This window comes from Podarcis vaucheri (assembly GCF_965113315.1).
Source record: "Podarcis vaucheri genome assembly, chromosome: 2".
Classification (NCBI taxonomy): domain Eukaryota; kingdom Metazoa; phylum Chordata; class Lepidosauria; order Squamata; family Lacertidae; genus Podarcis; species Podarcis vaucheri.
In genome coordinates, this window is record NC_138760.1 from 55,643,016 (window position 1) to 55,666,258 (window position 23,243).

Sequence of the window (23,243 nt, forward strand, 5' to 3'; positions counted from 1 at the left end):
CCCAGAACAGAAAAGGAAGGCAGTCTTTACAAAGAACCAAAAGGGGCAAGATGTCTGATGGTGCAAGGGGAAGTGGCTATACAGCTCAGTGAACCTAAAATACAAATGGCCACATAAACCCTTTACTTCACCTAAACACCTCCAGGGCAGGGATGAGGTAGACCATCAAGCACACTGGGTACTAATTTAACAAATGAAGGAGGAATATAATAGGCCAGGTCAATCCCAGATCTATCCCAGAATTCATTGCCGGTGGGTTCTTGCGGGCTGTGTTTTAGTCAAACAGAAAGAGTGGAATTAGTGGAAAGGGAGTGATTACTACCTTAATTATAGTTGTAATAGGTTAATGCCTTTAAAATCATTCCATAAACTTAACTAGTTAGTGGGGGGGGGGGGTTCCTAAATGAGAACAGCTTGCTAGCTACTTGTTGATCCAAAAGCAGCAAAGCACTGCTCTGAGTAATAAATACCTTTACCTTCCTGTCATTGCTGGGCTAGAAGTCAGAGAAGGGCAAATGAAATCATTGGCACAGCAGGTGATTCAGCTCCTCTGCCCTTAGAAATGAAATGTTGCTTTATACCCTAATGCAAACTGGGCTTAAACGTATTTCACTTCTAGGTCTCTTGCTGTCATTTTCTGGGTTATGGCAACGGCAGCAAAAAGTGTGGGTTAATGATTTTACAAGGTTTAATGCACACAGGTTCCATGTCATCTAAGCTGACGCCCAGTCCATTTGCCAAGACTCTAATAGGGAACAGTGAGCCCCAATGCAGGACACCAGCATATTATTGCCTTGGGGAAATTATCATAAATGAACAGCGAGGGAGGACTGGTTTCGCTGGAAAGCAACACCAGGTACTGCTTTCACAACTACATAAGTATCTGGCATTTGAATAGTGCCGGCTAATGAAAATGAGATAAGATCAGGGTTGTGTGGGTAGAAAATAAATACAAATCTAAATTGAAGGGAATTGAAAGGGTTTTTGTGCTAATATCAACAAACAGCTGACATTAGTGAGGATTTCAAAGGTAATGCTTGCTGCAGCGAAGAACATGTTCAGGAAACTTGGTCACTACTACGGACAATATTCTGAAAACAAAAGTAAACACTTGACTTTACAGATTCCTAAGCACTCTACAGCCAACCCTAACTTCTTGCCTTAAAACAGTCTTTAAAGCTATTGTTTTCCGACGAAAGGGTGAGCCATCAGTAGCACCAAATTCCTTCTTGCGTGTAGGGATTTCAGTTTTAGGAACAGCAGCTCAGTTCAATATTATTCCTACACCTGTGAGGTAGATGAGTTTGGTAACACTACATCACAAGAATAAACTCCTTTGGAGGCTAACCCCTGCAGTGTCTTAACCCTTGGTGGCAGAAGGGGGCTCTAATATGCACATATACAAATCCACATATGCCCATCCTTAAACATTTCCATCGACTGCTAAACTACGGGGCAGCTCCCACATTCTGGGTAAACCTTGTCTTGAGTGCGGCTGCCAGACAGCCACTACATTCTATTCTCTGCACTTTGCAATGACAACAATCACGACAAGAGGGAGTCCCCTGTGCTAGGCTCGGTCTCCTGGGAGTTAATGCTACCATGCAAGACAGTACCTTTACAGTGCAAAAACTCTTCCCCAGTGTGGGGGCTTCCTTCTTCGCACAGCAGTTCGCTAGCCTTCTCTTGTCCCATATGATAGCCATTGTGATCCCCATTGAAATCGTTTTTCCCATTGCTGTTGGAATATCCATTGACGTACATTTTCAGGGCAGACCTCCGGAAGCAAAGGATCTCCTGGAAAGCATACCTGAAGTCTGGGCTTCGGCAGTAAATCAAAGGGTTGAAGGCCGAATTGACATATCCCACCCAGTTCAAAAAGATGTACACAAATTTGGGGATGACGTCCTCCGAGACGACATGCACAATGTTGACGATGAAGAACGGGAGCCAGCACAGCGTGAAGGTGCCCATGATAATGCCCAGGGTTTTGAGCGCTTTGTGTTCCCTCAAGCAAAACTTGGATGCCCTCCTGTGGATCCCCCTTCCAGCCTGCTGCTCCTGCTGTGAACTTTGCTGGTGGAACCTCCCTTCGCATTTGCCTATCTTCTTCAGCTGCTTCTGGGCCACCTGGAAGACCCTGGCGTAGACAAAGACCATGACTACCAAGGGCAAGTAGAAGGAGATGATGGAAGAAGTGATGGCATACTCTTTGTTGGTGAAGAAGTCGCAGCAAGTCTCATCGGCATAGCACTCTTTGGCCTTGGAGTCCGTGGCTCTGTACCAGTGCATCTGGATGGGCAAGAAGGAGGTTAGGATAGAAATGACCCAAACCAACAGGATGACCATCCTGGCTTTATTCTTGGTCAGGAGGCTTTGGTACTTGAAGGGGGAGGTGATGGCGAAGTACCTGTCCACGGCAATGACGCACAGAGTCTCGATGCTGGCCGTCACGCACAGCACGTCGATGGCGGTCCAGAACTCGCACCAGAAGTTCCCGAACTTCCACGTGAGCTGGATGATGTGGCTGGCTCCGAAAGGGACCACCGCCAGCCCCATCAGCAAGTCCGCGCAAGCCAGCGACGTGATGAAATAGTTGGTGACCGTCTGCAGCCTCTGGAAGCGGGCGATGGCGGTGATCACCAGCACGTTGCCGAAGACGATGGCCAGCACTATCAGGGACATGAGGATGCCCATGCCCACCACCCAGCTCTCTTCCGAGCCGGTGGAGTTGCCCGCGCTCTGCCCGCTGCTGCTGCTGCTGCTGCTGTTGGCGCCCAGCGTGGCTTGCAGGGCGCTGGCGGCGCTCACCGCTTCCATCGCGCTCGGCCCCTCCGGGAAAGCAGCCGCGTCCGAGCCCTTCTTGCGCGCCGCTCTTATTGGAGCGCCTCTCGGCAGGTCCGCGCGCCGAGGGTCTGTCCGTCCCGCCGGGTGTGACCAAGGCTCCGAAGCGCCCGGCCGCTGGCCCCTTTGCAGGCTCTCTGCTCTCAGTGGGCGCTACGGGCGCGCTGGAGAAGATCCAGGCTTGGCGAGCGCACGCGGGGCTTGGCGGGACCGGGAGCCGCATGCAGCCTGCCGCTGCGGAGGCATTTGTCTGCTCGGACCCTCCTCCCTTTCGTCACCTCCCGACTGCCTAGAACTTGCCCGGAGCCCGTTATGTTGAGAGTGTGGGGGAGTTATAGGAACTCCCCATTGTGACGTCGGGCACCTCCTAGCCAATAGGCGGGAGGGAGGGAGCCACACACAGAGACCGAACGGCACAGTAGCGGCGCGGGCACCGACGGGCGGCAGCGGATCGCGGCGCCTTCCGACGAGCTGCCCCGCGGCCGCCGCTTGCAGGTGCACGCAGTGAAGGCTCCGCTTTGGTCCGCAGCCGCCGGCAAACTCCCTGGTCCCGCGATCTCCCAGCTGACGCCGCTGGCTGCTGTGGCTGCCCCTCGTTTGGGGCTCCTTGTTCCCCAAGCAGCGTCGGTTCCCGAGAGCAGAAAGCTTTGGGAAGAGCAACAGGAGAAGGGCCCGGGTGCGGAATTGTGCGCCACGCCTGGTGGGAAGTGAGGCGCTTGGCGGGAAGGAGAGAGAAGATCCGGACGAGCCGACGAGCCTACTCTTGGGTGGTGGCGGAAGGGAGACTAGAGAGACACACCCCGATCTCTTTCTCTGCAGCGCGTACTGTCCTCAGCCACTCTGCTTTACAGCAATGCTGCCCACCGCTACCCGAATTCAGACCCCATACATACCCCTGCTTGGGGAACACACCCCTATTCCATAACCTTTGCACTCCGCAACAATAGCCTTTTGTCATCCCTTCTAAATCCGATGGTCGGCTTGTCCCTAGTTCTTCCAACACAGCCAGTTTTCTTGTGTTCGCCTCTACTGAAATAATGGCCCTATTTTGACTACTGGGAGAGTTCTGTGTTAGAGCATTGCTTTGCACGCAGGGAGTCCCAAGTTCATTCTGCAGCATCTCCAAGTACTGCTTGGAATGTTACTCTACTACATATTCTGGTGGTTTACCAAAGCCAAGCATTGTTTGAGATCCTTCCCTTTGAATGGAGTGGGACTACCCAGATAGTAAACATTACTGAACGTGTTCCAGTTGCTGCTAAGGAATAAGAAGTGCAAGCAGATCCACAGTGAGGTTAAACCATTTTTAAAAGGGGGGAGAGGAGAGGAAACAAGGTCAGTTTGCTAATGGTTAAACAATTAAGGTCAGTTGCTACCGCAGGTGGCGCTATGGTCTAAACCACAGAGCCTAGGGCTTGCCGATCAGAAGGTTGCGGTTTGAATCCCCGCGACGGGGTGAGCTCCCGTTGCTTGATCCCTGCTCCTGCCCACCTAACAGTTTGAAAGCATGTCAAAGTGCAAGTAGATAAATAGGTACTGCTCTGGTGGGAAGGTAAACCGCATATCCGTGTTCTACTCTGGTTCGCCAAAAGCGGCTTAGTCATGCTGGCTGTATGCCGGCTCCCTTGGCCAGTAAAGCAAGATGAGCGCTGCAACCCCAGAGTCGTCCTCGACTGGACCAAATGGTCAGTGGTCCCTTTACCTTTACCTTTACCTTTTGCTAATAGAAGAGTCACAATGGCTCTGTGCCATTTCCAGGATCGGAGGCAGCATGCTTCTGAATACCAATTGCTAGGAAAGAACAGCGAAAGAGGACTATTCAAACTGCTGTAAAGGTACTTGTAATGTACAAGCACCTCACAAAGCCCCAGATAATATCCACTCTGTTTTCGGCACAGAGAGGTGCTGCTATAGTTCTCACAGTTACTCCATACAAAACTACTGCCTTAGGCAGCCGCAGCAGTGCTGCTATGCATGCTTTGCCAAGAATAAACTTTACTGAACACAGTGGGAATTACTTCTGTGTGCTCTTAAAGAGGGAACATTTTCCAACATAGGAGGGTATGGCAGTGTCATACACTGGTCTATCTAGTCCACTATCATCTGCTATTTTGACTGGCAGCAGCTCTCCCAAGATCTCTAATGGGAAAAGATCTTCCACATTCATAATAATGGAGATCCTGCAAAGCATGTTCTCTGCCCCTGTGTTATGGCTCCTCCCCAATCTCTGTTTTCCTTGGTTGTGTGTGTGTGAATGAAACTGTAGAGAAAACACTACAGGGGGTAGAAGGCCACACAATGGCTGCATTCACACATTAATAAGCCAGGCTTTCTGGGTGAGAATGAGTAGCGGGCTGGAGGATACTCCCTGATCACTCCCACTTTACTCCTCCCTTGGAGTGAGCAAGATAAATAAGCCAGAAAGCCTTGATTTTCTCTTATGTCATGGTTTGTTGCCCACTAACAAGCCATGATCAATAGACCTGATGCCACTGTTTGTAGTTGGTTTGCTGGTGGTTTTTGTGAACGCTGCAGTCATTGTTGCTACATTGGAATGGTCGTTCCCCATGCCCAGCAGCAGTTGCGTGCATGCCTGCTATTGGAAGCAGAATGGTGGAGTAAATGGACTTTGATCTGGTTCAACAAGGCACGTCTAACATTAATGGCGTGGAACAAAAAGTCACCTGCTCTGCGTGCCACTTTGCAGACCTTTGCATCGCTGTTGCATAACGAAGTGGGATAATGTCTTAGCTGTAGACATGTGGAGTAACATAGCACCAGAAAGAATCGGGGGGGGGGGCTTCATAATATGGAGCTGCAATTCCCCACAGCAAACAGACATAGTCCAGCTGGGAAATATCCCCCCTCGCCCCCATTCCAGTGCCAAGTAAGGTTCTCACCTGCAACACTGGTGATTATTTATAGAATTAACCTGGGATGAAAGGTCAGGCGCCATTGCAACTTGGACTGAAACATGCAGAGGAAGGGGCAATATTTAGAAGCAGGAAGGAGGAACTCTCCTAAAATGATGACACATTCCTCAAACTTCTGCCTACTTTCAGTGATACTGCTGTGGCCCTAGAGAACCTTTCTGCCATATGTTAAGCATATCCCAAGGCCATTAACAGTAACATATGAACTTTATCATCATTTGGATCATGCTGTCTTTCACATTTTTAGGGTATATAGAAGGAAGGGTTTTCTTTTAAAAAATTCTTGAGAGAATAATGAGCAAGAAATCAAGTTTTGTAAGTTATGTGATACATTTTAAGGATGTTGTTGTTCCACTGTGTTCTAGGGCTAAATTAAGTAATACAAGTAGAACCTGTTTGGTTGCCTCCACATTAAGGAGAGAGATAAATAATCATATCAAAAAGTAAATGAATAGTGTGGTATTTAACTAAATTTAACTCAGAGTAGACCCATTGAAATTAATGGACCTAACTTTGTCATGTTCTTCCATTTCAGTGGGCCTACTCTGAGTACCACCCTCTCCTCTCCTCCCTCTGCTAGCCAGTATGCTCCTCTTTGTTGTCACTGCTGTATTTTGGTGTTGATATAAAGTAAATACAAGACTCATATTTTTAAAAAACAAAAACAAAATTCTCAGAAGGAAGTGACATTTGTGCTTGGACTGAAATACCGTATTTTTCGCTCTATAACACGCACCTGACCATAACACGCACATCCTTTTTAGAGGAGGAAAACAAGGGAAAAAATATTCTGAATGAAACAGTGGACGTATCATTTTTGTGCTTCATGCTGTGGCCACAGACATGTGATCTGATGGTGAATTTGGGGTGACCCAATGCAAAGATCCTGAGGATCCATGTGGATCCATGCTTTGTAACCACGTTTTTGCACCATTGCAGCCCCAGGCAACAATGGGTGTGTGATTTTGGGGGGGCAGGCTGTAGCCATGGACATGCTGTGTGCTCTGATGGTGAATTTGGGGTGACCCAATGCAAAGATCCTGAGGATCCATGTGGATCCATGCTTTGTAACCACATTTTAAGTGGGGAGGGAAGGAAAAACACAGAAGGCTAAGAATGCAGGAGAGGGCTATAACGTGAGGAAAGGAAGGCAAAAGTTTCCCCCCACCCACCCACACAAGCCAGCCACTGTTTAAGGATTTCATCCTTTTAAATGGAAGAAAGCATATTTGAATGCTGTGTGTCTCCAAAAACAAAAAGCAGGAAGTCAAATCAGAATTTTAAGCCGAACCTGTAATCTCTCTTCCCTTCACAAACATTGTTCCCTCCGGAGCAGGGACAGGATAGAGCGACGCTCTGCTTTCCTCTCTACTTGCCTGGAGGGGAGGGGCTTTCCCTGCTCTTTGTTCCGTTTGAGCAAACACAGTAACGAAACAGAGAGGGCGGGCAGTAAGACCCTGAGGCAGAATGCAGGAAAGCAACAGCTTTCTCTCTCACGGAGCTCCCTTCTCCCTGAAGCGCGGTTTGATTTTTGCCTTATTTTTCGGCTCCAGGGACCACACATTCGCTCCATAACACGCACAGACATTTCCCCTTCCTTTTTAGGAGAAAAAATCTGCGTGTTATAGAGCGAAAAATACGGTATGCAGAGGAAGTCGCGTTATTAAGAACCATGAAGGAAGAAATGTCCTAAAGTGAAGGTACATTACTTCAACTTTTTTGCTTGCTTTCTAACAGACCAGTTATGCAGCTAAGGGCCCAGATAACCTTTTTATCCAATTGTAAAGAGATTGTAAGGTTGGTCAAGAGGTGATTAATTGAACAGGGACTTCCTAATACCTTCCCTTCATTAGAGTGGCTGATTTCTCTCAATAGCTGGCCCACGGTGATTAGAAAATAGTTGGAGACTACTCTGAAAGGCTGAGCTGCTTTGGCAAAAAAGCATACTTGTCCTTCCACTCCTTAAGCTAAGGTTGATAATAATCTGTGTAAAAAGAGAAACTGCAGCTGGGTTGCCTTATTATTATTATTATTATTATTATTATTATTATTATTATTATACCGCCCTATACCCAGAGGTCTCAGGACGGTTCACAGAAAAGATCAACATAAAAACCACACTATATATATTCAAAATAAAAGCAACAACCCAATCACACACACCCCATACACCTGCTGACTTCTAACTATAGATCACTATTATGACTCTCATTTTACATACACATGAAAAAGAGGTTGTGTCCATGAGCCCAGAGACAGTTGAGTTTGGGCTTAGCAAAGTTTAGCACGTTCATCCCTGCTACTTGCATGATTAGGAGTTGTGGGTATTGTTACAATGCCCAGAGAGGGCAACAGTCATCCTTCCCGGCTGCTATAATGTGAGTATTATAGAATGTCAACTATGTAGCCAATAGCAGAGAGAGAGAAAGAGCAGGCTTTTTTTTAATCCTCTTGTATCAGTTTGGGGCTTAACACCATATCTAGTTAAGGATCTTAAGCTTCTTGAAGGATAATTAAGACTGAAGTTATCACAGCTATTTGCAGCAAATAATTAAACATAAAAGGAAATATATCCTGTCCTAGTGAGGTGGCACATTCTTCTGGGAAAACCTACTAGATGCTATTCCATTTCTCAACCCGGTTGGTATCATTGACTGTAAGAATGGTGACATCCAAAACCACCAAACACCCAATGTTGAACAATCATGTACTTTGTTGTCACTGCTGTCTAATAGCTGGAGTCTGTTATGTCATCACATGGAACAGCCAGGAACATGTCTTGCCACAGTTCCCTTAACTTCCTCTCCTCAGCTGATTAAGCAGCAGCCGTGAGCACATGGAAGTGGTTTTGCTGTAGCAAGTTTTGATAAGAGAGCAAAATGAATCTGTTCTACTCCCTAAAATTGCAGAATGGATCACAAATGTAACCATGGCATGTAAAGGGAGAAGTCCAGAGTACCACAGGTCTACTTCAGAAAGCTGCATCTTCATCATCCAGCAAGGAGGTGGTGTGTTTTCACCAACTCCTCACCTTGCCAATTGGGCAGGTTGTTTCTGAAAGGTCTTAGATCTGCCGCTTCATGTGGGCATTGTGATTCCACTCCAAACATGCTGTTTGCTCCAGCATTCACCTTGGGTTCTTTACATGCTCTGCTTCTGCAGTTGGGGACAGTCTTGTTTCTGGATACCAGTTGCTAGAAACTGCAGGAGTGGAGAGCACTGTTGTGCTAGGATCCTGCTTGTGGACTTCCCATAGGCATCTGGTTGGCCGCAGAGAACAGGTTATTGGTCTGTTCAATCAGCCTTTTCTTACATTATTATCACAGATTTTGCTGGAGCAAAATCCAGCCATATCCCTATTCCAGTGGGGGCTGGTCTATTAGGGAGAATGGGACATTGCTCCACCATCCTCAGCCCAGCCCCCGTCCACCTGCCTTATTACAACCAGTCCCTAGCTCAGGGTTGCTCTTGTAGAACTCAGCAGAGAGGATGGTGACAAGCCTAGAATTTGTGGACTCTGCCTGTCCTTAGCTCTGGCTCCACATACTGTCGTCCTCTTTGCCTTCCACTCTGCCACCTCCAATGTGCATCAACCACCACTGCCATATTAATTATCCAAGCCACAACTTTGGTCTGAAGTAGCCCACCAAGGGGAACTCTCTCCCTTGTATTATGCCTGCCTCTGCAGTACCTTATCTGATACCACTGTGGGAATATGTAGAATACATGCACTAGCCCCTGGTGCAGGTGTAGCACAGTAGATGCCTCTGAAGCAGGTAGCAAGACCCTCATGACAATCTTCTATAGTGGTTAGAGTGCTGGACCTGGGAGACCAGGGTTCAAATCCCCACTCAGCCATGAAGCTCATTGAGTTACCTTGGGCCAGTCACTGTTTCTCAGCTGAACATACCTCACAGGGCTGTTGTGAGGATAAAATATAGTGAGAACTATGCACACCACCTTAAACTCATTGGATGAAAAGATGGTATATAAAACCAAGAAATAAATGAAATAATAAAATCATAAGCCTGGAAATGTCACCAGTGCATCCATCCCTGTGCTATACATAGTTTTCTCACTTCAAGCAAAAATGAGTTAGTAAGATATGACAAATGCAGGAAATTCAAACATGACCACAATTTCACTAGATACCTTTACTTACACATTGAAGAGAAACTAAATATACTGGCAACTTTTTTGTTTTTGTGAAAGGCACACTCCCCTACCCACCATCACTACCACTTAATGTAATACTTCAATTTTTAAAAACCAGGTCGTATAAAACAGGTATTGCACAAGGTTTTGCAAGTCCAAAGGTGCAACTTCTGGCATGACTTTGTTTACACTCAGTCACAAGAGAACAAAATGGAGCAATACTAGTCTTCACATAAAATGGATTTCAGGAATCCAGGCCTGCTGTCATTTGAAAAAATATGGAGTGCAAAGGAGACACTGAAGCAGTGCGGTGTAACTTAACTTTAGGGTTGATTGTATCTCTTTGCCAATTAATGTTAGTTTGAACACTCTCAATAAAACACAGGGAGGTACCTCCTTGCCTACCTTTATCAAGCAACTACTTTGCTCATAATCATAATGCCTACTGGTTTGCAACAGCCTAAAGAATTGGAACAAGCCAGGACATTCATACAGTAGTCAGATGTTTCAGGAAGTTATCTTGTGGTTTTTTGAGATTGTGCTGAGATGGTACTTTGTGTCCTTTGCCTGCTGTTTGTTGGGCTTCATTGCCTTGGCCACTCATCTGAAAATGCAAATTTGCTCCCATCAGGAGCCAGGGTGACTTGATGATTAATATTCTGGATCTTAAAAGGTAACAGTAAAGGGCCCCTGACAGTTAAGTCCAATCACAAACAAATCTGGGCTTGTGGCGCTCATCTCACTTTACTGTCCAACGGAGCTGATGTTTGTCCACAGACAGTTTTTCCGGGTCATGTGGCCAGCCGACTAAGCCGCTTCTGGCGAAACCAGAGCAGCACACAGAAACACCGTTTACCTTCCCGCCGGAGCGGTACCTATTTATCTACTTGCACTTTTTGGCATGCTTTCGAACTGCTAGGTTGGCAGGAGCTGGGACTGAGCAATGGGAGCTCATCCCATTGAGGGGTTTTGAACCACCGACCTTCTGATCAGTTTAGACCACAGCGCCACCCACACCCCATATTCTGCATCTTGGTGCCTGGTTAAGTTCAAGCCTGGTCCCACAGAATAACCTTGTGGGGGGGATCATTCTGGTGGTGATCAAGTCAGTGGTCCCCTCACAGTGATCCCTCTGTATGCAAAAAGGTCTGGCTCTGACATCACCTGTTGTATGTATATATGCATGTATTACATTTGTATCCCACCATTCCTCTGAGGAGCTGGTAGTTCTCCCTCTCTCCATTTTATTCTCTCAACAACCCTGCAAAGACAGGTTAGGTTGAGAGACAGTGAGTGGCTCGAGGTCACCCAGTGAGCTTCATGGTTGAGTGGAAGTTAGAATGCAGGTTAGTCCAACCCATAGCTGTCAACGTTTCCCTTTTTTTTAAAGGGAAATTCCCTTATTCCAAATAGGATTCCTCACAAGAAAAGGGAAAAGTTGACAGCTATGATCCAACCTGCCTGCCACTCTGCCACACTGGCTTTGGTAGTTCTTTATTGTTACCTGCAAATCTCTCAAAGTTCACTGTGCTTATTCTTTTGAAAGAACGTTCTCATTAACAACGCTGCTTAGGGCTCCACATTGCACACATCAACTACTTTGGACGTTCCCAAACTCATGGTGGGTTGGGCACAGCTGACCGAAGATCCTGGTCCTGCTGTCCTCGTTGGGGGACTAGCTTCCCCCAATGACTTCACTGAAAGCGAAGCTTCCTCATTGACTTCACTAAAAGTGCTGCAAAAAGGCGGTGCTATTTTAAGTAGTTGTACATGTGACCCACACAAACAATACACAACAGCTTGACGAGAGCCAGTCAAGCTTTTTGAACATTCCTGTGTAATGGCTGAAAAAGTGTCAAATGCTTTTGGATGTTGTTAAGGATTTGAAAGGAAGATTGGGAAAGGGATCTGGATTTTGCATAACTCTCCCCCCCCACACACACACACGCACACACTCACACCCGTTCACTCACGCTAACTACGATAAGAGTGCATACAACTCAGTGCTAAAAATGATGTTCTTGAGCAGGTAAGCAAGTATCACAGCATGATCACCAGCTTTTACTCAGAAATATACCTGTCTTTGTGTTCCAGTGCTGGTTACCAACCCACTCCATCCCAGTTCACAGAGGTCGGGGTTTTGTTTTGTTTGTTGAGGGGCGGGTAGAAGCAGATAAAATGCAGTGATAGGGATGGACAAATCTGCTCATTTCAGTTTCTCTCAGCTAAGGCCTAGTATAGGACAGGGATGGGTGAAGAGGTCAGTTTTGGTTTCTCTTGTTTCTCATATTTCCAGTCAAGCACAACAGTTCATGTTTCTACACCAGTTTAAAAAAGAAGTCCTTGTGAGTTGGTCAGCATTTTAATGCAAATTTTTCCTATATGCATTTTTAGATGCATTTTTGCCTAATATACATATTTTTGCAAGCAATTTCCCCTAAGATAATGCATTTTTGTATGTTATTTTCAGTAATATTTTTATTCTCACTTACGAACACATTACTTGGCTAGAGAACTGCATCCCAAACTTTGGAAAAGTATTTTTTTTTAAGAATATTTATTGCATTTTTTAAACACAAAACAAACCAACAAACATATACAATACCGTCACCATAGAACAAAACAAAGGAAAGCAAAAGAAATTTAAAAAGTAAACAAAGAATGAATAGAAGAAAGAAAAGATACACCAAGATCAATTTATCCATTAATCATATTCTCATAACCTTTGGACTTCCTCGCATCACCCTTTCCTGCATTCTCAGTTAAATAGTTACAAGCAGCAAATTATTACCTTATTTCAAATCTTATTTTGTAATTCTCAAATATTATATCTCCAATTTCAGTATTTTTATAATATACTAAACTGGTTAACTTAAATATATTTCCTCAGATTCCATCATTTTCTTAAACATCACTTAATCATGCATTTTACTGCTAAGTTACTGATGCCATGTTGTTTTCTATCATGCATTCTCTTAGCATTCATATAGCTTATGATGTTTTTGTAAATAGTCTTTAAATTTCTTCCAGTCCTCTTCCACCGTCTCTTCTCCCAGGTCTCGAATTCTGCCAGTCATTTCGGCCAGTTTCCCCTAAGATAATGCATTTTCGTATGTTATTTTCAGTAATATTTTTATTCTCACTTATGAACACATTACTTGGCTAGAGAACTGCATCCCAAACTTTGGAAAAGTACAAATTGTGAAGGATGGCTCTGTTTCGGTTTGCAAATTTGGTAGGTTTACTTTTAAATGTGAACTGAGTCAAACATCTCCCCCACCACCTTGGACCTGAAGGAATCTGCAGCTGAATTGAAATGGGCCAACTGTTTTCAAGTGCAAGGAGTTTGTGTGTTTGTTGCTTTTAAGGCCCCTCACCACTGAAGTTCCTTAGCAACATGACCAGTTTGTAAAACCAGATGAATGATCTCAAAGCAATATAGGAAGTTGCAGTATCAGTGTAGGCACTGGGTAGGCCACAGTATCGTATCTGCTTTCACAAGTCACATTATAAAGGCATATATGAACAAATCAGAAACTTTTAAAATGGGAGAATGAGGGAGACTTATACTAAGAGGTTTAGAATGCTATATGTTTGACAACAAGGTTTGGTATGTGTAATGTGTATGGGTTGCTCGTGCGTAAGTTGCCGCCTCTCCAAGCTTTGTTGCCTTGCTAAACCTTTCAGTCTGGGCAGCCCTTCACTTCATGGCTGCCTCAGTCACTAGCAGAATCCGTCAGTGGGCGTTTCTTAAATCTTTTCCAACATAAAAGTTGTTTGACACCCAGTCTCCTCCTACTCTCTCTGCACTGGAGTCTTCTGCGCAGGGTGGGCGTGGGTAGCGGAGGACCCCTGCTCTCCCCACTGGTGTCCGGTGAAGAGTCCTGGAGCCCTCTTGCCGATTCCCCCATCAGCCCCTCTATATCCCTGGTGTTGCGCTGATTTGCTTCCCCATCTGCGGAGCTGCCTCTCTCCCTGCTGGGCCCTTCTCCAGCATCATTTGAGAGCCTTCCGTCCGCCTCTAGCTCCGATGTCAGTTCCCTGACAATATGTTTGCACAGCAAAAAGATTTAACAGGATACAATCATTTTGACAGATTTATAAGTCTACCAAAAAAAAAAAGTTTTCCTTTCTTGCATGTCTCATGAAGTTATGGATTGGCATAGACCAGGGTGGGTGGGGTTGTTGCACAGGTCTTGGATTAATGATCTTTCTAGATCGGGCATAGGCAAACTCCAGCCCTCCAGATGTTTAGGACTACAATTCCCATCATCCCTAGCTAACAGGACCAATGGTCAGTGATGATGGTAATTGTAGTCCCAAACATCTGGAGGGCCAGAGTTTGCCTATGCCTGTTCTAGATGCTGAAACCTACTTACCCTCAGGCTTCCTTATTTTCAAGAGCTGGTTTTTCATGTGCCTTGATGTGTGGCTATAAAGTAACTGATGCCATGAAACTATCCCTGGAATGTTCAGTTCTTGGCAGCAATACAAGACTTGAGCATCAAGTCCAGCTCCTGCTTGACACGGAAGGGAGTGGGGTCAGACAAATGAAATGGCTGGAGATTTCCATTTCAACTGCTTTCCCTGCTGGGAATTGGTAGCCTCCGCTGAGACATAAAGGCCAGGAGATACCTCCCACCTCTGCTGTACTTCTTCCCACAACTGTAGCATGCAGCATTTAAGGGGCTTGTGGAAACATTCAGTTCCTAAGTCCAAAAATTTCAAGAAATTTTGGATGTCATAAAATCTTGAGGTAAAATCCAGGTGTGGTAGCGACAGTGAAGAAGACTTTCTTTACTGCCTCTATTGCATCTGCAGAAAACAGCAGCAGGAGACTCTTTCAGGTGTTTTGCAATTTAGTGGAACCACCTGCTCCATCGGGGCCCAGTATGCGCCACATGATCTCCTGCAATGATTTTGCAAAGTTTTTTGCAAATAAAGTCACTCAGATTTGGGAAGAGGTAGACTCCACCATGGGAGCAGGGCAGGGCGGGAGAGTGCTAGAGTCCTGTCTAGTCAAGTTGCGTGGGATCAGTTCCAAACTGTTACCTCTGAGGATGTGGACAGGCTGCTTGGACAAGTGAAACAAACTACCTGATTCCTTGATCCTTGCCCATCCTGGCTTATAAAAGCTAGCTAGGAAGGGCTGGGCAATGAGCTTCTCGGGGTGGTGAATGCTTCTCTCTGTGAGGGAGCCTTTCCAGACCTGCTAAAAGAGGTGGTTATCAAACCGCTTCTTAAAAAACCATCTTTAGATGCGGCCAATATGGCCAACTATCGCCCAGTCTCAAATATTCCATTCTTGGGCAAGGTGATTGAGCAAGTGGTTGCTAAACAACTCCAGGCACGCCTGGAAGAAGCAGACCATTTGGATCCCTTCCAGTCGGGATTCAGGCCTCATCATGGGACTGAAACTGCCTTGGTCGTTTGGTTGATGATCTCTGGTGGGCTAGGGACAAAGGTGAGAGCTGTTTCCTAGTTCTGCTGGATCTCTCAGCAGCTTTTGACATCATTGACCATAACATCTTTCTGGACTGTCTAGAGGGGCTGGGAGCTGGGGGCACGGTTATACAGTGGTTCTGCTCCTTCCTCTTAGGCCATGTTCAGAAAGTGGGGGGGATGAGTGTTGAGACCCCTGGGCTCTCACTTGTGGGGTGCCTCAGAGTTCTGTCCTCTCCCCCATGCTTTTCAACATCTACATGCAGCCGCTGGGAGAGATTATCAGGGGGGTTGGGCTGGGTGTTCATCAATATGTGGATGATACCCAACTCTACATCACTTTCAAATCAGAACCAGTGAAGGCAGTGAAGGTCCTGTGTGAGTGTCTGGAGGTGGTTGGAGGATGGATGGCGGCTAACAGATTGAGGTTGAATCCTGACAAGACAGAAGTACTGTTCTGTACTGTTCATTGCGAAGCCCATTACCCATTGTTCTACCCGGACACTGAGGTTCAGCACCGAGGGCCTTCTGGCGGTTCCCTCACTGTGAGAAGCCAAGTTACAGGGAACCAGGCAGAGGGCCTTCTCGGTAGTGGCACCCACCCTTTGGAACACCCTCCCACCAGATGTGAAAGAGAAAAACAACTACCAGACTTTTAGAAGACATCTGAAGGCAGCCCTCTTTAGGGAAGCTTTTAATGTTTAATAGACTATTGTATTTTAATATTTTGTTGGAAGCCGCCCAGAGTGGCTGGGGAAACCCAGCCAGATGGGAGGGGTATAAATAAGTTGTTGTTGTTGTTGTTGTTGTTGTTGTTGTTGTTGTTGTTGTTGTTGTTGTTGTTGTTGTTATATTCTGTAAATGGACTAGTTTTGTGTTCCCAAAATAAAGAAATGTTCTCCAGATAATGTAATATGAGATAATGATTGGAGTAAGCAAGAGCAGAATCGGAGTCTCTTTTTCCAGAAGGGACATTTTCTGTATTTCCTGGAAGCTCAGATTTCTGTTGTGTGCAACCTGCTATGGAATCCACACCAGATTCTGAGAAGGGATTAAAGTCATAATGAAGATACTCATAGGCCCTGTGTAGCATAAACAAATGGTTTTCTTCTAAATGGATGGGTGACTTGACTGTTGATTGTGAGTTTGTCTCACCTCCAAACAAAAGAGCTGGGCAAGGAAACTGTACCTTCTTGTGACTGGTTGTTGCGGTAACATAACAATCTTGCCAAGTGTACCTCTTTCATCCTCTCATTTCTCCTTTTCATAAATATTAGGTGGGGCCACTTGAGATTACCCAAAGCTGTGAATCACTGAAGAAGGAACGCTATTTCTATTTGTTTTCAACTGTTTCCTAGAGTCTAATGCTGACTACACACTATACCTTCAGAGGACATTCAAAGCACCTTTTCCTTCTCAAAGAATTCTGAGCACCGTAGTTTGTCAAGGATTGCTGGGAATTGTAACTCTGTGAGGGATAAACTACAGCACCCAGAATTCCTTGAGGAGGAAAACGTGCCTCAAATGTGCTTTAAAGGTATAGTGTGTATCAGTCTAATTAAGAATTAAAGGTAAAGGTAAAGGTACCCCTGCCCGAACGGGCCAGTCTTGACAGACTGTGGGGTTTGTGCGCCCATCTCACATTTATTGGCCGGAGGCCAGCGCTGTCCGGGGACACTTCCGGGTCACGTGGCCAGCGTGACATCGCTGCTCTGGCGAGCCAGAGCCGCACACGGAACGCCGTTTACCTTCCCGCTGGTAAGCGGTACCTATTTATCTACTTGCACCCGGAGGTGCTTTCGAACTGCTAGGTGGGCAGGCGCTGGGACCGAACAGCGGGAGCGCACCCCGCCGCGGGGATTCGAACCGCCGACCTTTCGATCGGCAAGCCCTAGGCGTTGAGGCTTTAGCCCACAGCGCCACCCGCTGTGGGCTAAAGCCTCAACACTAATTCTACACGCTTAACCCAAACCTCCTAGGGCTCATCCTCCACGAAAAGAGACATACAGACACAGATAATCATCAACAAGTAGCCTGTAAGTAAATATGCATGATCTCTTAGCCAGTGCTCTTGTGCTCATGCTCCTATAGACCTTGGAACACAAGCTGAGTCAATGTGAGGGGCACAAGTGGTGAGACAGTCTGGTAAAGGTAAAGGGACCCCTGACCATTAGGTCCAGTTGTGGCCGACTCTGGGGTTGCGGCGCTCATCTCGTTTTATTGGCCGAGGGAGCCGGCGTACAGCTTCCGGGACGTGTGGCCAGCATGACTAAGCCACTTCTTGTGAACCAGAGCAGTGCACGGAAACGCCATTTACCTTCCCGCTGGAGCAGAACCTGTTTATCTACTTGCACTTTGGCGTGCTTTCGAACTGCTAGGTTGGCAGGAGCAGGGACCGAGACAGTCTGGAAACAACCCTAAAAGAAAAGTGTTCACTGATCATTGAAAGCCCCAAGTCTGAAACTGCCCCCTAAACGGTTAACAAACACTGTTGATTCATTTATTCAAGCAATTCACTGTTATCAGCTCGCATGCCGTGGTTTGGGATTGGGTCATTTTGGAGATGTTTTAATTGTACATGTCATTATAAACTGGTTGCTTAATGGTCATGTTTTTAGATTTATGAGACAAATAAGTATTTTAATATTCTTTCCAAGATATTCCATTATTCAGCATGATTGCTGTCTGCCCTTCCTCATCCTGATCGCAGAGCTCCTGAAGCATTACAGGAGCCCTGCTGAATTAGCTCTTTGCAACTGATAGTATGAATGAGCAGTTGGCATATAAAATATCATGACATTTTCAACAGAATGAGATGTAAAGATACCATTCCACACTGACTATAAATATATCTTTATCTATACTTGACCACAGCTCTATGTGGCACATCATGTCTCAAAGCACTTATCTCAGACACATTTCCGCACAAAAAGATAATGGTAGCTTCTACCAGGAAAGTGAGTTACAGGTCTCCATTGTGCAGAACTGCACATGCAAATCTTGATTAAATTTTTGCAAGTTCCCCTAAAGTGGCATTGCTTGAAAGGTTTCATGTCTGAAACATAAACACTCAGAGTGGTCTTTGACAGCAACTTCTGCAGAGTCATTCATTTGGGGCTCATCTTGCCACAGACTTTCTGCAGTTTTCATTTTACTGAAGTTTTCAGTTACACCACAACTTTTTCAGTTATGTTGGTCTTTGTCAGTGCTTCTAATGAACTAGTTCAGATGAACAAAGTTCACTGAATTAGTTCAGAAATCCCTGAACAGTACCTGAAAGTAGTCCCCATAATTGGCAGGCAAACTGAACATGAATTAAGTTTGGTAGAATTTTAGACCATTTCTAGTTCTTCTTCAAATTCATTCTCTCACATGTTTTTGTTTATTTGTTTGTTTGTTTGTTTGCTTGCTTGCTTGCTTATTTTTAAAAAAACTTTTAAGACTCTTTGGGCCTTTAAGCTTAAAGATCATCATCATTGGGGAAAATAAATTAAACCATTTACATTCCACTGTGTGTGTGTCTTGATGTTTTCTTAGTCGTAAGTATATTTTATACATACACACACACACACACACACACACACACACACACACACACACAAAATTTTATTTTTATGCTGCCTTTCCATAGTTCAAACCATGTTCAAGGTGGCTTACGATATGAAAAAATACCTAATTACAACATAACAAATGTAGTCATAAATAATAAATAAAACATCAAAAATACACAACAAAATTGAACAATTTCCCCATACAGTAATAAGATACAAAAAAGATACCAAAAAAATCTATACCAGCAACAGCACGGCCACCACAAAACGCACTAAACAATATCCCAGCCCAAGTCTATTGAGCAGACTCAGCTTTTGTAGTTGGAGTCAATCAGTGTCCCACCCTCCCAGGCCAGGTGGGAAAAGGTCTGCAGGGCAATAAGCAGGTCTTGCAAGACTCACAGTCATTTTTGAGCTATTTTTATGGGGAAATGGCAAAAATGGCACTGCCGACATGGGCTGCCATGCACATGGATATTCCCGGACATTTGGCCAATTTTCACCTGGACACTACTGCCAACTGCAGTATTCTGGATATGTCTGGTCTGTTCAGCATCATAACGTATTGCAACACTATGAATGCTGCAAAAATAAAAATAAATGCCAGGGATAATTAAATTAAATTAAATTAAGTTGAATTGAATTGAACTGTGAACTGAACTAGTTCATCTTGCAAATGCATGAACATGAACGGGAATCAGTTGCTTTTTGAACATGTTGAACTGAACTGGTTCCTTATTTCTGGGTCTAATCTTGGTGCATAATTAATGTGGCAGAATGGTATCAATCCAGCTCTCTGTGAATGAAATACCAGTTTGTAATGTCATGCAAGAAGCCTGTTGAAGTGCAACGGCAGAAGAAATACAGACATGCAATTGCTTTTGCACACATTTATTACTTCACTGGCTTGTATTTGAGATAGATCTGGACATTTTAATCTTTGATTCAACCAACAGAGACAGTGACCTTTCTAAAATATCACCTACAATTAGAGACTGTAATATTTCTTTTTATCACTTGCGTGGTTAACAGAAATGTCAAATGAGTGTCCAAGTCTATTTTTTAATGTGATTTTCTACCCATCCCCCCAAATCAAATCATACAAAGACATGGGCCAGTCCACACGGCACTCACCTCCATACCTTGCCAATGCTACCTATTAACTTCTATTACCAAAAACTGAATAAAGTTGCTATATGATCTTGGGGCCCACAGTTCTGTTTTAAGTTCTCCCTCTCCCCTGCACATTTATGATATTTTGTTTTAGCCCATTGCAGCAAATATAATGGATTGTATCCAACAGTGCCACTCCACTTGCACAGCAGAACTCCCCTTCCTCTCTTATTCCTGCAGCCCACTGCAGAGGGTTGGAAGACATGGGCAGAGGAAAGGAAGCAGAAATCCCATGGCGCAAGGCAGCGGATACAGTGGAACCTCTATTTACAACCATCATCCTTTCCGGAGATCTGGTCATAACTAGAAACGTACATAAGTAGAGGCACACTTTTCCATAGCAAGTAATGGAAAATTGAATTGATCCGTTCTAGACGATGAAAAGCACGCCCTAAAACAGCAATTTAACATGGATTTTACTGTCTAACGAGACAATAAATCCATAAAATGAAGACAATAATCAATGTACTGTGTATTGCGGATGAAAAAATTACCATTTCTTCTTCTTCTTACGTGCACTGAGGGTGGGTGGGCTTACCTGGCTACAAGCTGGGGGTGGGGCAAGGGTCACTAAAGAGCTGATTCACTTCCGCCAGGGTCACTTTTTTTTCTTGCCAGGCGGGGTTTGGGGCTGCAGTGTGCCCTTCTGTGCCTCTTGCAGGCGGCACCTCTTCCACAGCTTCAGGGATGGGATGGGGGCCCTCTCCCCGGCAGCAGAGTCCTCAGTGCTGCTCCGCAACCGGCAGGGTGAGCTCCAGCAAACCAGAGGCGTCTCTCCAGTGGAGGAGGCCCCAGCGCTGCTCTGCAGCTGGCCAGGTGAGTTCCAGGCTGCCAGCAAGGCCTCTGTTCGTATCTAGAGGAAAGTTTGTAAGTCAAAGCACCTACTGAAGGTCATAACTGGAATCGTATGTAAGTAGAGCCGTACGTAAGTCGAGGTTCCACTGTACAACCAACCTGGAACATTTTTTTAAAGGCATCTTGCAGCAGATTCACTGGGAGCATATAGGTGTGTTCAAGCCAATCTGTAAACTTATTTATTTCCAAAAGTCTTTACTGAAAATATGTCTGGAAGAAGAAAGAAAATATGCATGGGAAACAGCAAAAAAATCAGTTCTGGGACAGTGCACTGAATACGACGCATACCCTCGCAGCAAATTGTTGGTCATTGGTAGGAAACAGGATATGCTAAAATAGATCTTCTCGGTTAGAAGCATTCAGCCTACTCACATGATGCAACAAGTTTCTGTGCTAATTGCTAGAGAGTGTGAATGCACAGGCCAAGGGAAGAGTAATGGGAGTTCCTCTGTAAACTCTGTAAACAAGGACAAGGAATTTCCAGGTGTAGGCTTCCTCAGTTATCATCTCTTGAAAAGCTAGAAACAAAAGAGAATGTAATTTAGAATACATACCTGTCTATAGCTACTGTTGCTAGTCTTGCATCACTTATGTATTTGAACAGCTGGGATCATGGGGGTCGTCCTAGTGGGTATCCAGCCTGTCAGCATGCTGGTTAGCCACAAAAGCACAGCCATCACTGGAGAAAACAGACTTCTGGAAGTTTCCAAACATGCCATTTTATTTACAGAGTTGCTTTGCATCTTGTCCTAGATATTGACTTCAGGAGAGCACAGGAGTGCTAGGTTGTTGGGTTAAACTTGACCCAAATCAGGAAGAAACTAGGAAGAATTAGGAAGAAGTCCTCACGTTTGTGGTTCTGAGTTACCAAGGCTGCACACACAACCATTTAGAATGCAAAGAAGTAGCTTATCTGAATGCAAAATTGTTCATAGCCATGCTCAATATGCTGCTTTGCATCTAGATCAGGTGTGGGGAGCCTTTGGCCATCCAGCTGTGGCCAAACTACAACTCCCATAATCCCTGGCCATTGGGCCATGTTTGCTGGGACTATTGGGAGTTCCAGTTCAGCAACCTCTGGCTCTCCACACCTGATCTAGATGTATTCTAGATCCTGCCACTCACAAGAGTGAGTGTGGTTGCTTGAGACGCAGGTGTGGATCCACGCACACACACACACACACCACTGCTGTAATTATCTGCGATATCAATCTTTTTTGCTGTGCTTGATCAGAGGAAGAATGACTGCAGAGAGGAGTGCAGAGAGAAGAAACGCCATGGTGTTTCTGCAGCAGCACGACTGGACACCTTCATCTGCCCCAGCTGCAACAAAACATATCTCTCCTACATTGGTCTCTACAGCCACAGCAGGCGCTGCAACCTTCCAAGAGTTTGACCTCCCCTGTAAAGGTGCATCCCTCCATTGCCTCCCAAGACAGACAGATGCCAACAACAACTATCAATATAGAAGAGGGATGGGGGAACCTGTGGTTTCTTGGATATTGTTGTATGCCAGCTCTCAAGAGCCTCAGCCACTAGGGCTAGTAGTCAGGGATGATGGGAGTTGTAGTCCACCAACATCAAGAGTTTCAGAAGTTTTCCACCTCTAATACAGAGGAAGATGTAAATGAGCTGATGGAACTGAAAGCTTTGAAATTCTGCTAGTTAAACCAAAGTTCAGGAGGAGTAGAACTCAGGAGAGAATGAAGAAGGGGAACAATAAAGGAACGTGAGAAATCATCTTAGCCCTACATTATAGCAAAGGACATCTGTTTACTTGGAAGCTTTGAATGGAAGTCTTCTAATGAATAGGGTGGCAAAAATTGCAAATGAACTAGGTAATGAAAGGTAATGGATTCAGTTGACAATGAATTCAGTCAAAGCACACCAAATTGTTTTTTCCAGCAGCAACAGTTATTGGGCAGGTGTAATTGTAACAGTAGCTAGATGAGATCTACATTATTAAATGTTATTGGGTCTGACTCACTAGAGACACAACTATGACTTTGGGGGGGGGAGGATAAAATCTCACGCATCTCCAAATAGCTTTTCTGTGTCATACTAGTCCTCAGTAACAGTGCCGTAGCATGGGTTGCCAGTGCCCGGGGCTGCACAGAAGTGGGGTGGGAGGAAGGGAAATGGATGGAGTATGCATGTGTACCACAACCGCAGAGATGATGCCGAGGTCACTTCCTGTTTCACATGGAGAAGCTACTTTCAACAGAGCCCAGCAACAGAAGCACACAGCTGTATTGAGGCAGCACCTAGTATCGAAATGTTGCGCTCCTAA

General features: G+C 45.3%; 1 protein-coding gene across 4 annotated transcripts in view; it reads right to left on the reverse strand.

The window, feature by feature from the left end:
- Positions 1–3,236, reverse strand: part of ADRB2 (adrenoceptor beta 2) — a 70,830-nt gene extending 67,594 nt beyond the window's left edge. Inside the window, exon 1 of one of the 4 annotated variants that reach the window (XM_082213063.1) lies at positions 1,617–3,225. In XM_082213063.1, coding sequence (XP_082069189.1) covers positions 1,617–2,820 — 1,204 coding nt within the window. In that variant the 5' untranslated portion in view covers positions 2,821–3,225. Of the gene's footprint in view, positions 1–1,616 lie in introns of all 4 variants that reach the window. The other 3 variants (XM_082213062.1, XM_082213061.1, XM_082213064.1) reach the window with 3 other exon arrangements.
- Between the last annotated feature and the right edge of the window lie 20,007 nt (positions 3,237–23,243).